The sequence below is a fragment of the Callorhinchus milii genome, unplaced genomic scaffold, assembly GCF_018977255.1.
Source record: "Callorhinchus milii isolate IMCB2004 unplaced genomic scaffold, IMCB_Cmil_1.0 Scaffold2, whole genome shotgun sequence".
Taxonomy (NCBI): Eukaryota; Metazoa; Chordata; class Chondrichthyes; order Chimaeriformes; family Callorhinchidae; genus Callorhinchus; species Callorhinchus milii.
The window spans coordinates 13417600-13432699 of NW_024704743.1; the positions used below are offsets into that span (position 1 = coordinate 13417600).

At 41.1% G+C, this 15100-nt stretch overlaps 1 protein-coding gene across 1 annotated transcript in view; it reads left to right on the forward strand.

The window, feature by feature from the left end:
* The window catches only part of nedd9 (neural precursor cell expressed, developmentally down-regulated 9), a 79155-nt gene that overhangs the window by 52685 nt on the left and 11370 nt on the right, over positions 1-15100 (forward strand). The window contains exon 2 of the mRNA XM_007906384.2: positions 4236-4706. Within this exon, the coding sequence (XP_007904575.2) occupies positions 4236-4706 (471 nt within the window). The remainder of the gene's footprint in view (positions 1-4235; positions 4707-15100) is intronic.

Consider the following 15100-nt stretch of genomic DNA (forward strand, 5'->3'; position numbering starts at 1 on the left):
ACACACAGACACACACAGACAATCACACACTCACACACAGACACACACAGACAATCACTCTCTCACACACAGACACACACAGACAATCACACTCTCTCACACACAGACACACATAGACAATCACACACTCACACACAGACACACATAGACCATCACTCTCTCACACACTCACACACAGACAATCACACTCTCTCACACACAGACACACACAGACAATCACACTCTCACACACAGACACACATAGACAATCACACTCTCTCACACACAGACACACATAGACAATCACACACTCACACACAGACACACACAGACAATCACACTCTCACACACAGACACACACAGACAATCACACTCTCTCACACACAGACACACACAGACAATCACACACTCACACACAGACACACACAGACAATCACTCTCTCACACACAGACACACACAGACAATCACACTCTCTCACACACTCACACACAGACAATCACACTCTCTCACACACAGACACACACAGACAATCACACTCTCACACACAGACACACATAGACAATCACACTCTCTCACACACAGACACACATAGACAATCACACACTCACACACAGACACACATAGACCATCACTCTCTCACACACTCACACACAGACAATCACACTCTCTCACACACAGACACACACAGACAATCACACTCTCACACACAGACACACATAGACAATCACACACTCACACACAGACACACATAGACATCACACTCTCTCACACACAGACACACACAGACAATCACTCTCTCACACACAGACACACACAGACAATCACTCTCTCACACACAGACACACACAGACAATCACACACTCACACACAGACACACATAGACCATCACTCTCTCACACACTCACACACAGACAATCACACTCTCTCACACACAGACACACACAGACAATCACACTCTCTCACACACTCACACACAGACAATCACACTCTCACACACAGACACACATAGACAATCACACTCTCACACAAACACACATAGACCATCACTCTCTCACACACTCACACACAGACAATCACACTCTCACACACACAGACAATCACACTCTCACACACAGACACACACAGACAATCACACTCTCACACAAACACACACAGACAATCACACTCTCACACACTCAAACACAGAGACACATAGACAATCACAACAGCGAGGCCTCCAAGTGAAGCCCATTTGCCGCTTGTGCCACACCACACATGCATGTCCGGAGCAGCCGCCCAGGCCTGAAACTACATTTATTGCAGGTTTGTAGCGGAGGAGGATTCCGCTAGGGGTGGGGAAGTACTGCCACACTTTTCTATTGGCCCAGGCTATGGCTCATAATGTTCTGTGCTTAATTTATATACCAGAGCTAGCACCTCATGCTAATTCACTCTGCAGATATCTTTTCTTAGATGTAGCCATTTAGATTCCTTAAACTGAATTTAAAATAAGAACTGTTGAAAGCAGTCAGTTGAACGAATTGTGTAAGGCAAAATAATTAAGTCTCAAACTGCCGCCTTAAGTTACAAGATCAATATTGCAATTCGGTTGTGCCTTTTTTTCAAAAAGAAGCTAAAATATTTCTCAATTCTCAAGGGCTCTGATGTAATTTGGCAGTTTGTTAAAAAATAAAATGGGTTCTTAAGCTCTTATGCTTCTCATCATGGTTCAGGTGTAACAGTTTAAATTTCTTGGCCCAATTCACCTTGGACTGACTGAAGCAGGGGAATGTTTTATTTTAATAATCAGTACGTGGCCACAGTCAGCAGCAACACTTGGATTCTTGTATAATTATTCTGTCAGTTTTCAATCTCGAAAGATCACCGTGAAATTGTTTCTGTTTGCCTGACTTAAAGCTCTTTCGGCTTGCGTCAAAAACAGCTTGCACTTTTAAGCGTCTTTCACGTGGAAGAATGTCTCCCAAGTGCTTCACAAAATTGATGGAGATGACTGAGCGGGGATGAGTGGGGGTGTTCACCAAAGGCACTGTTAAAGAGAACATTTTGAAGGCAGAGAAAGAGGGTGCAAGTCAAAAAGAGTTGTCTTGAGAGAGTTATGTAGTGGCTGAAGGCCCAGGTTGTGCAAACATCTCAAAGCACTTCACAGGAATTTACTATGAAGTGTTATGAGTGTATTTTGTATGCGAATGCAACAGACAAATTGCAGATAGTAATGTTCCACAAACAGTAATGAAGTGAATGACCAATCTATTTGAGTAATTATTCACCAAGACACCGGGAACACTCCCTTTTCTTTTCTTCCACATTTTCTTTATCGTCTGTACTGTTCTTTCCACTATCCCATTCTTTCGTGGATATCCTGGTGACAATGTTCTGTGGTCTATTTCCCACTGTTTTGTGAATTTTTTTATATTCAGCACTCGCAAATTGTGGCCCATTATCACTTTTATCTCTGCTCTGTTTAAATTTCTCCTTTGTACTATGCCATTAGTTTACCTTGCCCCATTTTTTCCTTATTTGGTTCTCTCAATTTTATATATACTTCTCATGCCATGTGTTCCTGTATCTAATTTGTACTGAATGACTTTCCTTTTTACGCCACTCATTTTTTTTCCTTTTTCTTTTGTGTCCATTCTCTTTATGAGTTTCACTGTTTCAATGTTGTTGTTCACTCTTGTTCACTTTCTCTGGATTCTATATCCGAGCTGTCTCTCCTTGCACATACCTTGGTACGGCATTCAATTCTGCTTCTGTCTGCATTTTACTTTACAATCCCTATTCAATCTCGTAGTCTGCTTCATAATAATAATATAATAATAATCCTTGCATTTGATATAGCGCTTTTCACGTCTTCTAGATGTCTGAAAGCGCTTCACAGAATATGCTGTAAAGTGAATTGACTATAATTGTGGGCGAAACGCGGCAGCCAAGTGCACACAGCAGTGTCCTACAAACAATCGTGGATTGAAAATGACCAATTTATTACTGTTTCTGTTTTTTGGAGGGATTATTATTAGGTGTATGGAGTAAGGAAACTTGCCCAAGGTTTCGCCCTGCCTGGAATTGAATCCAGGTGTCTCGCTTGCAAAGCGAGTGCTCTAACCACTGAGCTACAGGACTTCACTTTTCACTTCTGACACCATGTCCATCCACAACACTGTTTAAATTCAATAGTTCCTTTATTTCAATCGTTCTCTTCAACTCTGCCCAGTCACTTTACCAGAATCCTTTTATGCGTCTTGCTTGCTTCTCATTGGTCAATGTCCAATTGCCAATTTAGCCTTAAAACAATATGCAACAGTGAAGTCCTGTAGAGTAGTGGTTAAGGCACTCGCCTTGTAAGTAAGAGGACCTAAATTCGATTCCCAGACAAGACAAATTCTTAGGCAAGTTTCCTTACTCTACACGCCTCTAATTAGCTAGCAATAAGTAAGAACCTAGTTGTTAGTCAATTGGCAGATCACTTTCCAGGGGATATACTCCCTTCAGAAAAAAATAATCATTTGGTCACTCAATCTACGACTGTTTGTGAAACACTGCCGTGCGCAATTGGCTACCACTTTTCGCCCACAAAATATACAGTTAATTCACTTTACAGCATATTCTGTGAAGCACTTTGAGACTTCTCGATGAAGTGATGTTCAGAAAAGACGTTCTTTTCTGAAAAAAATATTGAGGGAGGGAAGTTATGATGTTGGTCTTTCAAATCATTACTATTTGAATTGGAGCATGGGATTAGAGTGGAAGGCAACAGGTTTAAAATTGGAGGGGGGAACTCAACAAGGATTAGAGGTTATCAGATATTAAGAAATTGAGGTATGAAACAGACTTCTATGAAAAGCAATTGATGCATTGCTTAACGTCTTTAAAAAGGAACTGGATAAGTATCTATTAGAAAATAATGGTACAGATTATAGAGTGAGATGAATAAATACTTCATGTGGCACAAGGAGATTTGGGGAGGGACTTCTTTTTGTCTGTGGAGGAAAGGAGGCCAGAGTTTTTGATTGACTTTGAGATTCGGAGTCTCCATACAGAGGTTTTCCCAAAGAAAATAATGTATCTGGTGACAGCCTTGACAAGGAAGGCTTTGCATCACCTGTAAAGGGAATTGGTTTCATGGACTGAACAACTTTTACTTATTCGGTGCTCAGTTATGTTCAGAAAGCTGTTTCACGAATCATTCCAAACTCTTTGAAAAGTACAGTTGGGATTTCTGACCAGTTTTCTTTTTTTCTCTCGCTCCTTCCTTTAGAATCTCATGGCTAAAGCTTTATACGACAATGCACCGGAATCCCCTGAAGAGTTGTCCTTCCGGAAAGGAGAAGTTCTGATGGTGATTGAACAGAACACTGGGGGCTTGGAAGGTTGGTGGCTTTGTTCGTTGCACGGACGGCAGGGCATTGCACCAGGAAACCGCCTCAAGCTTCTCGTGGGCCCACTGTACGATGGCTCTCTTACCCCACCAACCCAATTGGCTCCAGCACACCTGTCGCTGCAACAGGGTATCTACCAGGTACCCCCGAGTGCACTGGACTCCCTGGCTTCTGGAGACTCTTATCGGGATCCTGTGTATCAAGTTCCACCTTCTCACCAGAATCAGAGCATTTATCAGGTGCCTCCCACCGCGTCCGGACATGCAATGCAAGGTCATGAGACCTACCAAGTGCCACCATCTGTACACAGGAGTCCCTGGGGAGTGGACAGTGCTTATCATCCTAACAAGGTGGGTTGTCTCATAAACTTTTAATGTTGTAAAATGGCCCCTTTGCTTCCTGCAACTAGCACTAAGTTCACAAAGAAGAGTTCAGGTGAAAGAAGCTCTTCAGCCCATTTATCTTGCCTTCTGTATTACTAACCCTACCAGCTTTGCATCACAGTATCAAGATCCATTAGACATGCATCACCTGCATTACTACAGCAACAGGAGTCCTGTAGCTTAGTGGTTAGAGCACGCGCCTCACAAGCAAGAGGACCTGGGTTTGATTCCCAGCAGGTTGAAACATTGGACAAGTTTCTTTACTCCACATGCCTCTGTTTACCTAGCATTAAGTAGGAACCTGGTTGTTAATCGACTGGCAGATCACTTTTTGGGGGTAATAATTCCTTCAAAATAACTTTTAAAATCTGGTCACTCAATCCACGACAGTTTGTGGGCACTGTGTACACAATTGGCTGCCGCATTTCGCCCACAAAATATACAGTCAATTCACTATACAGTATATTCTGTGAAGCGTTTGAGACATCTTAAAGACATGATAAGGCGCTATATCAGATGCAAGGATTATTATTATTACAGCAATAATTGTTTTGAATTAAAAACTTCTAACGGTAGATGGTGGTAACAGTGGTCTTTGTGTTCGGTCCGGGCATTTCATGAACTATCACAGCAGTTTAAAATATATAGATTAATTATATTTTCTTAAAATTTCAATACTGGGGGCAGCAGAAAAGAGAACGCAGAAAAGATTTATGAGCCTTGCAGTAGGTGTGTAAAACGTAACAGATAGACGGTCCAGAGTCAAACACTACTTACTATTCAAAATAGACCAAGCACCAAACTTTCTCACTTCAACCATTGCACATTTGCAATTTCAAATGAGGCTTCACTAGCTCATTACACATAGGATCAGCAGACAGAAATTGAAACCAGGTCAGAGCTGAACCGTTGAGCTAATCCTCTATTCGTCCACAAAAACTTTACAGGATATCCTGTGAAGCGCTTTGAGTCATCAAAAGAACGCTGTATCAAATGCAAGGGCAATTGTTATTGCTACATTTGGAACGGAGATCAATGTTCGAGCACAATTCCAGAGGGTCAGACTCAACACCCCAGGGATTAACCAGGGGAGAAAATTTCTCCTGGTCTCTGATTGAGATAATTCTGGCATTCTGTGAGTAGTGCTGGTAGATCACTTTCTGGTCTCGTTTTACTATAAAGTGTTTCTGGTGTCAAAGAGTGAAAGACTGTGAACAGTGTAGATCTTAAAAGTACATACAGAAAAACAGCTTCAAAATTAAGGCTCTAATTAAGAATTTGATAAATTCTGGATGCTCTAAAATGCTACGTAAATAGAGCACATCTAAACCCAGGTGGAATTTTTACCCCCGTAACAGGTAAAAACATTGCATTGAACTGGGGCAGCTTTTACATGGAGGAAATTTGATTGTTTGATGTGACATGAGAGAAAGTTCAGGTACCTATTAAAATGATCATGTGATTTATATTGGAGCAGAGCAGACATAAAGAGGATAGATCAGGAAATGCTTCTGCTGGAAGGCAGCACTTTCCATTTGATTGCCGTTTACATTGGCAAGAAGGTCAGACACTTCCTTTCAGTCTCTCAATTGAATCTCTGGAGACCAAGTTGAGAATTAGCATCAGCCCAGCCTGAGGTCTCTGTGTCACTTCACTGTCTCTAATGTGCTGGAAAGGAAGCATTTCACCTGCAAATTACAGAAAACTTTCCACATAGAATCGTAGAAATTACAGCATAGAAAATGGCCCATTTGGATGGACTATTGACCATGTGTTGGTGTTGACTCCTCCACCACAATGATCCTAATTTCCTGCTCTTTCACCATACCATTTTAAAAAAAACTTGCAGTTCAATCGTAGCAAGTGGTTAACAGCAACTCTTGAGACGCAAATGAGGTATCTTTCCAGTAAACAGAAGTGCATCAATCTAATCCACGAGAATTCTGCCCCAACACAATCCACTCTTTCATTTCCAGTCGCTGGAAAGAGTCATTATTGACCACTTCTGATATAATTATATATTACATAATCATAAGTTTCAGTTTCACCTGAGGTAGAATTCTACCCCAGCTAATTTCTGCCCTTCCTTCGCCTCCCTGCCATCCTGGCTATATAAATGTAAATTTGTATTATATTTCCCACTCTTTGTGTTTCCATCCCACTGTCCCTTTGCCTCGCTCCCTCTCTTGCCTCCTTCAAAGCATGTCTCAAGACTCCTCTTCGACCACACCTTTAGTCACCCTCTTACCCCTACCCTCCCTGCCCTGCACCCCTCCTGGTCCAAATCCCTATCTGTCCAGCGCCTTGGGACATCTTCCCAATGTGAAAGCCGCTATACAAATGTAATTTGTTGTTGTATTCCTTTACCTTCCTATTGGAAATCTTTGCCCCATTCTCTCTCCTCGTATGTTGTGTTGTTTCTCAGTTGAGGTTTGTGGTGATCCGACAATACAATATAACTTACATTTATATAGCACCTTTCACGTCAGGTGGACGTCTCAAAGCACTTGATACAGATATTTACTCAGATAATACACAGATATTACTTTACACAGTTATGGCCGCTGCGTTTCATCCACAAAATATACAATTAATTCACTTTACAGTATATTCCGTGAAGCACTTTGAGATGTCTCAACAATGTGATAAGGGGGGGCGCGATATCAAATGCAAGGATTATTATTATTAGTAGACGCACATTTCTTGACAAAATGGCTTCTTCAGCAATATAAGGAAGTTAAACAAAGCAAAATGAACGTCTGAAGAAATGTTCACAAAAAAAGTACTTTCTAATTTATTACCATTCCAAATTGAGATTAGCATCCAATCAGAGTTGCAGGGCATCAAATTTGACATATCCGGGATTGAGAAGTGAAGGATATTTCTCTAGTATCCTACCTAACCTTCCTCCAGATTAACTGGTCATTCAGCTCATGGATGAATAGGTCTGCTGACATAATACCTTAGGTGCATACAAAAATAGTCCCTTGCACTTGACAGTAATTGCTTGTGAAGTCCTATAAAAATGGATTTTTTTTCAGTTTAAAGTGATATTAGGAACAAATCTAAAGGATATTCTTTTCCTTAGCCTGATATAGTAATAGACAAAACCAGAAGAGAGCATGATGGTCTTTCTACCCAGTCTGTTTCCATAATACTATTGCTCTCTATCGCTCAAGTTCCACCTAATCTCCACCACCATTATATACCTTTCTAGTTCCCTCTTCAAATTGTCAACACCAAGTGCTCCCTGCTCAATATGTTCTGCATATGCACATATGTTCTTGCACCTAGCCTGAATATCATTTACAGGTTAGATCCTCACCCTCACCTACAAGGCCATTCACGGCCTTGCTCCCCCCTACCTCTCCGACCTACTATCTCCCTACCTACCTGCCCGTTGAAATGAACTCAGCATGGACTAGAATTGAACCTGTGCCCAATTTGTCTGCCTCAGCACTGGACCACATAACAGTCCTAGCTGGCCAAGTGCCATGAAACCTACCAGTTCTTTGTACTGGTAAACTGGGTCACAAACAAAGGCTTATAAATTGGGGTTGTTCTCACTGGACAAGAGAAGGTTAAGCAGAAGCACTGAATTGTTGGAAGGTACTGATTTTCAGATGGTGTTTGGGCAAGTGTTAAGGATCACATTATTATGAATATTATTGCAAAGAGAGTTCCTGCAGAGTTCTTATTCATCCAAAACAGAACAATTTAAATTTGGCCATTCATCTGATTTATGTTGTGAGACATTTCTGTTGCAGGTTAGCTGCCATATTTTCCTGCATAATAATCACTAAAATTCAAAGTAACTCATTGTGTTAAGTTGTGTTATCATAAGGTGGTATATAAACAAAACTGAATTATAACTTGGCAGAAATCTGTAACCAGTCAAAAATGAGCACTTGAAGGATGGCACTGTCTGCAAACCAGTGTTCCCTCAGCACTACACCAGGGTATGGTGTCAGTTTACATTATAGCTTAGCTCACGTCATAGTCTGGAGCTTGAATCCACAAGCACCTGACCGAGAGGAGAAAGTGCTACCTTTGAAGGCGAACTGAAGCGTGTGTTCAGTGAATGTTGAGTGGAGGCCTGTAGCTGCAGGCTGCGGAGAGCATACTGTTATGTCCTTTACAGAACAGCTAGATACGTGGCACATCCTTCATCAATGGGTGTTCCTACTGATCAGGTCAGAACAAGTTTCCAGATTTCTGCACCTCAAACCACAGTGGTAGATCAGCCTCCTCGGCCTCAGCCCTGGCGCGAGCAAAGCCCGTGGATCAGATTGTTGACACTTTGTGCACTGCCCTGTTCTCGAGTGCTTAAACAGCCCTGTGGACTTTCAGCCTGTTCCACCCAACCGGTGGTTTTGTCACCTTTGTAACTTTTAATTGCATTTATTCTGCTCCACAACACAGTGTATAACAACAAGAACAACAATTTGCATTTATTTATATAGCGCCCTCCTTGCTGGGCGGCATCTCAGTGCGCTTAACACTTATCACTGCTAACACTAAATCTCCTTTCGGTTTCTTCCCAAGTCTTGCAGCAAAACCAAAAGCAAGTAGCAGTCTCTTCAGAATTGTTTGCTTCTATTTTGTTTGCCTGAGATGTGTTGCATATCAGCATTTACTAGGTTTGTCACTTACTGTGATGGCAGAGCCAGTCAAAAATACATTTTTTAAAATCGTTCCGTGGAAATTTCCCTGCTTTAGATGTAGCAAAATATAACCTTAAATCTTCATCTATCTGGGGATGAATAGGGTTGAATAGCACATTAACCACCAAAATGTCCTAGTATTTGAATACTATAATTGTGGAGATTTCAATCCCAATGGGAACATCCAGCTATTCACCCGTTTTGAAGTTAAGAAAATCAGTAACGTGTTTTTTTTTTTTAAAAATCCTCTGGGTTAGGAGGAAGATATGCAAATAAATTGATCTTATTCTGAGGAGAGATGCCTACAGAGGCCACGTTGATCCAAAAATGTATTGGTGGTTGACCTCACTAACCAGTCTGTTTTCTCAATGATATATGTGGACATGTCGAAATGTAGACATATCTTCAACTTTGCAACTAAAAGCTTGAACTAGAGAAATTTCAACATAGAGGAGAGATAAGATGTTAAACCAAGGCCCCTCTGCCTATTTGGGTGGACATTAAAGTTCCTACAGCACTATTCGAAAAGAGAAGAGACTTTCCCCTTGTGTTCTGGCCAACCATACCACAAATAAAATTGGTCTTTCATTTTATGGCTGTTTGTCAGACATTGCTGTATGCAAATTGGCTGCTGTGTTCGCACAAAAAACCTAGTCACTGCACTTTACAGTATATCCTATGAAGCGCTTTAAGGCATAAGACATCCTCCCGACGTGAAAGGCGCTGTACCAAATGTAAGTATCATTACCATTGTAGATCTATTCAGCACACTGACCTTATGCTGCTGCAGCTATTAGCCACTTGTTCTACCTTCTGCATAACTTCTGCATTAAAGTATTTCTTGTAACTGCCCCTTGAATCATTTCACTGACAATCCTTACGTGACATTATTCCCCTCCTGATTATATCTAACAACTGGCGGGAATGCTCTTTCACTATTTGTTCTGTCAAAACAACAATAAATTATTGCATTTATACAGCGCCTTTCATGTTGGGAGGATGTCCTAAAGCACCAAAAAAAATCTTCAACAAACTTCCAGAATTTTTAAGACCTCCATTAATTCCCCTGTTAGCCTTCTCTCTTCCAGAGAAAACAAAGTTGATGTTAAGAGCCCAGCTAGTTGTAGGTGATAAGCTCAGTGTGCTGAATAGCTCTACAATAGTAACCTGTCTACAACCGGCTAAGGAAAGCAAAGGCAAATGCAGTGAAAGATATCGCTGGCTTTGTACTCGTAACCTGCGTGCCTAGTTACCATTATTAACCCATTGCAGCACATGCTTTCAGCCAGCCTTCTGAAGTGAATTTGAAATGACCTGGACTTTGATTCTCAAAAGGAATTTGTTGTATCTTGGGATGGGCACTTCTGGGTTAAACGTTGCCAAATACCCTGCTGATGTTCTCTGCCTTGACTCGAACATGAAGAATAGACACTTTGGAGAGAAGCTGAGGATGAGTCGTCACCCTCGGGAGAGGAGGAAAGGGAGAGGGAGGCATACAAAGAAGAAATATGTGCATCATAGCTGGGCTTTAAAGGCTGATCACCTTTGGTCGAGTCCTCTTTAAAATTGTATTACGTTAGCTTGCTAACTCTACCAAAAATAGCACATATGGGTTCCTTCCAAAAGAGGAATTAGTTGACCAGGGAATTTTCAGTATCTGGTTTGTAAACTGCTATATAGGTCAATTTCCGTTTTTTTTTCAATATGCTTAGTTCAAACCAATTTCCCTTCTCCTTTCATGGTTGCATAGCCTCAGTGTTATCTTTCCTCTGACCGTGTAATTGGGCAAGGGTTACGCTCCAGTCAGATGTAATTAGGAGAACAACACTGCATTCTCTTACCCCCCCTCCCCGCGCCCCACACGTACACGCACACACCACCATAAATACATTCTGTGAACTCCTGTCCTTACCTACCATGGTGTGGGAGCGTCTATCCTAGTCCCTACCCTGTGCCAGGTAGCAGCAATGCAGTCTCTCCTCATCAGTTCCGTGGCCTGCAGGTATTGATGTCTTCATCCATTTATTATAAAGTATGCATTCATTAAAGAAACTAACCTGTGTTATCCCAGTGCATATTATTGTGCTTTAAATGTTATCTTCTGATGCAGTACTCATTGCTTGTGTTGATCAGACACACAATTGCTACTGATAAGCAGGGCACCGAGATTCCAGAGTTTAGACAGTTTGTCTGCATTTTACCACAGCTCATGGGATAACTGATGATTGGATATGGAATCCTCTGGTTCATTGTTGAAGTCAGGTCGATTTCCTCATGGTGCTTTTACCTGGGGCCTGAAATGACCACTGACACTGACGTCTCGATCCATCCTCACTCCCAGATCTAGTGTTCCACGGGGAGAAGGACTGCTGTCCATAATTCTAGCAAGAATTCAAAATCTGCCATATAAGAAGGGATGAGATAATGTTTGTATCAAAATATTAATTTGGCCCTGAAAAGCCACATGAAATCTAGGGGGTAGTGGTTATGGGCCACCCCGAGTTTATATTGAATGTTAAAAGTGAGAGTGACATGAATGGGTTAAATATGCACATGTTAAATTGTTCGCCCTCACTAATGGCCTCTTGCCTTCCCTGAAGGCATTTGGGACTTCCCTTACTCTTTCCAGCCTTATAGTATTCATGTGCAAACCTTTACAGTGAGTGCCAACAGGTTAATCTAGCACAAGTGGGAATATGACAGCCTGATATCCAAGCATGCACACCTTTCAGCAGGATCTCAGTTTAGCAATTAGTTGTGGGAATAACTGGCTAAATATCCCCTCTAAAATTTAGGAGTTCTTAGGCCAGTTTTTGCACAGTTACAGCTACAGCTCTGTTCAGAGATCATTTTTTTTTAATTCTCCAGAATGAAACTGAGAGATGGGCTGGAAATTCAACCACTCTGAAAGGAACAGGCCAGGTTATACAGAAATGCTTTTTTCCTCAATTGCCTTTACAGATCAGAAAGTGATGGAACAGCCAAACAACATTTGTAATATGTAATTACAACATATCCTTGTTTGGCTGTTCCATGTTGAACTGCATTTTGTAATCCAGGTCCAGAACTGCTGCAGTATTTTGTGAGGAAAAACACCTGCTTCTGCCTATAATTAGTGTAACCGTAAGCAGGGGTGAAAGGTCAGTAGATCTGTGGTGATCTGACTCTTGTTTATGGACCATGTCCATGTAACTCTTTAGATGCACACAAAGGTTCAGGGAGCGGAGAAAACTGATTTGATTCAACAGCCTATGTTTGGGTCCCACTCTCACATCTCTTTTTCCCTTTCCCACGTCGGTTTGCTTTACTCGATCTTGCTTTCAAACACCAGGTGGTGCCTTGCACGGCAGCTGATTTTTCCTTTCTTCCACGTGTGTTGACCGCTTCCTTGACCTTTCCTACTCTTGGCAAGATTCAGAATAGTTACCGCTCTTCCTACATTATATATTGCAGTGTGACCAGCGATGTAAATGAAGCCCTAGAGGGGAAAGCAAACATTCAGATATATTCAACCTGTTTGTTATGTTCGCAAAAATCAATGTGTAGAAAACTCTTTTATTCTCAGATCACAAGTTACAAATCAAACGGTCCAACCCAAAACCCTCTAGCCAGTTCTCCCTGCTTGCTGCTTTTCTGGTTCCTGATCCCCTTTCATTGGTCCTAGTTAATTGGTCCTTATTTTCTTAAAGGGTATCTAACATTGTTGTCCATATGTAACAATGACCAAAATAATGCTGTGTTTCACCATTAAGTACGACAGAAGAAATGTTTAGCATAGTAAGAGATCATTCATCCAATTTTATCGTGCCACTTCCACCCCTACTTATTTTTAAAGTCATCCTTTCCATTAATCCCACTTTCTAATTCCTTTTTCACAATCCCTCGAATTTCGTCCTCTCTGTAGCTAGTCATGCAGATGAAAAGTGCATGAAGTGTTTTCGCAACTTAATTGAGCTTGACAAAATAATTGTAAAAATACTTTGACTTGTTTATTCCTTGAAGACTTCATCAGGTCTGATTTCCTGGAACTGGCTTCCTGTACACTGGCAGCTACCATTTCCCTGGATCTCGACTGGAAAATATTAAAATGTCTAGCACAACAGAATCCATGTAAAAACAGCCTGGCACTGACGTTGAGCTGGCTTGCCATCTGCTAAGACAATCTTAACTTTACTGAGAGAAGCAGTGAAGTGCTGTGGGTTCCACCCACAATGTCAATCTTCCTGTAGAGATTTCAGAGCTGCCAAAACTTCCTTTGGCCGAGAGGTTGCTCTTTTCTCTTTGTCTAATCTTCTCTTGTCTCTCTACATCATTTTGTTCCCATTGATTTGGACTAGATGCTTTCATACTTATTAGAATTCACAGCACAGAAGGAGGCCATTTGACCATCGAGCCTATGCTTGTGCTAGCTCCTCCACATGCTTTTTAAAGCTTTTCATATGATTTATTTTCCAACATTTATTGTATTTCCTTTTAAATGTCATATTGTCTTAGTTGAGTTAGTTAGCCATTTATTAGCATAACAACCACCTCTCATTGCTTTTCTACAAAAGTATTTTTTCAAACTAGTCTTTCCTAAACGATCAAGAATTCTCATCCATCTATACATAAGAACTGTATGTCTAGAAGATTATATATATTATGTAACTGTATAATATCCTGAATAAAATTGGTAATTCACTTCATGGCTGTTTGTGTGCAAATTGTGCTGCCGCGTTTGTCTACAAATATCGTCATTCCATTTCACAGTAAATCATGTGAAGAGTTTGAGTCATCCTACTGACGTGATAAGACGTTATATCAAACACAAGGATTATTATTATTATTAACTGATGCTGTTCCAGTGCATGTCTGTTCACTTTCCGTTTCTACTTGGAGAAAGGGATGGCTAGAAACAGATAGTCCGTAATCAGGTTGACCGGAAGGATTCGTGTGTTCACCATCTGTTTTGTGCAGATGGGAGTAATGAACAAGGAAATAATTTAGTACAAAGCATGACACATCCTTTGTCCAGATGGCCGCAGCTATGCATTATTCCTAAAAGGAGAGGCAGGATTTCAATGACATGCTGGAAAGCTGAATGCCAGTGCACAAACAGTTCATCAGCGAGATGACTTAGACTATCTGCTGAGGGGATGTTTTAGTGAATACATAGCTATAAGGCATTAGGTTCAGCAGCATATAATGTGTTAAAATATTCTGTATCAATAAGCTATTTGGTAATATCGTATAGCATTTTAAGAATCTCCTACTATTTTAAGAATAAGTCATTTATTTCCAATCTTTCTCCAACCAATGTTTTCCCATCCCTTCTCTTTGAATGCAGTGTGAATGTTCTTTCTTTCCTTTTACCTCAACCAGGTAGCTATTATACCACTGTGAGCTTCAATAGTGGGTGTTAGTGGGATAATTAATCCCACGGGAAAGAGAAGAGGCTTCACAGATGAGGCTGATCTTGTCCTCACCCAATGTCTACATACCTGCACTTTTCAGCAGGAGTGTCTGAGTTGCGATCAGGAGGAGAAACCCTGGGTGATCTCCTCCCTAAGTCAGAGGTGCTAAGACCATTGAAGCTCCCCAACTGCAACTTCCACTGAGATCAACCAACTCAGTGCAGAGTCTTGACTTTCTGATCTGAAAAACACCACAAGAGATTATTTTAAGACGTGTTGAATTAAAAACAAAAGGGTTTAATAA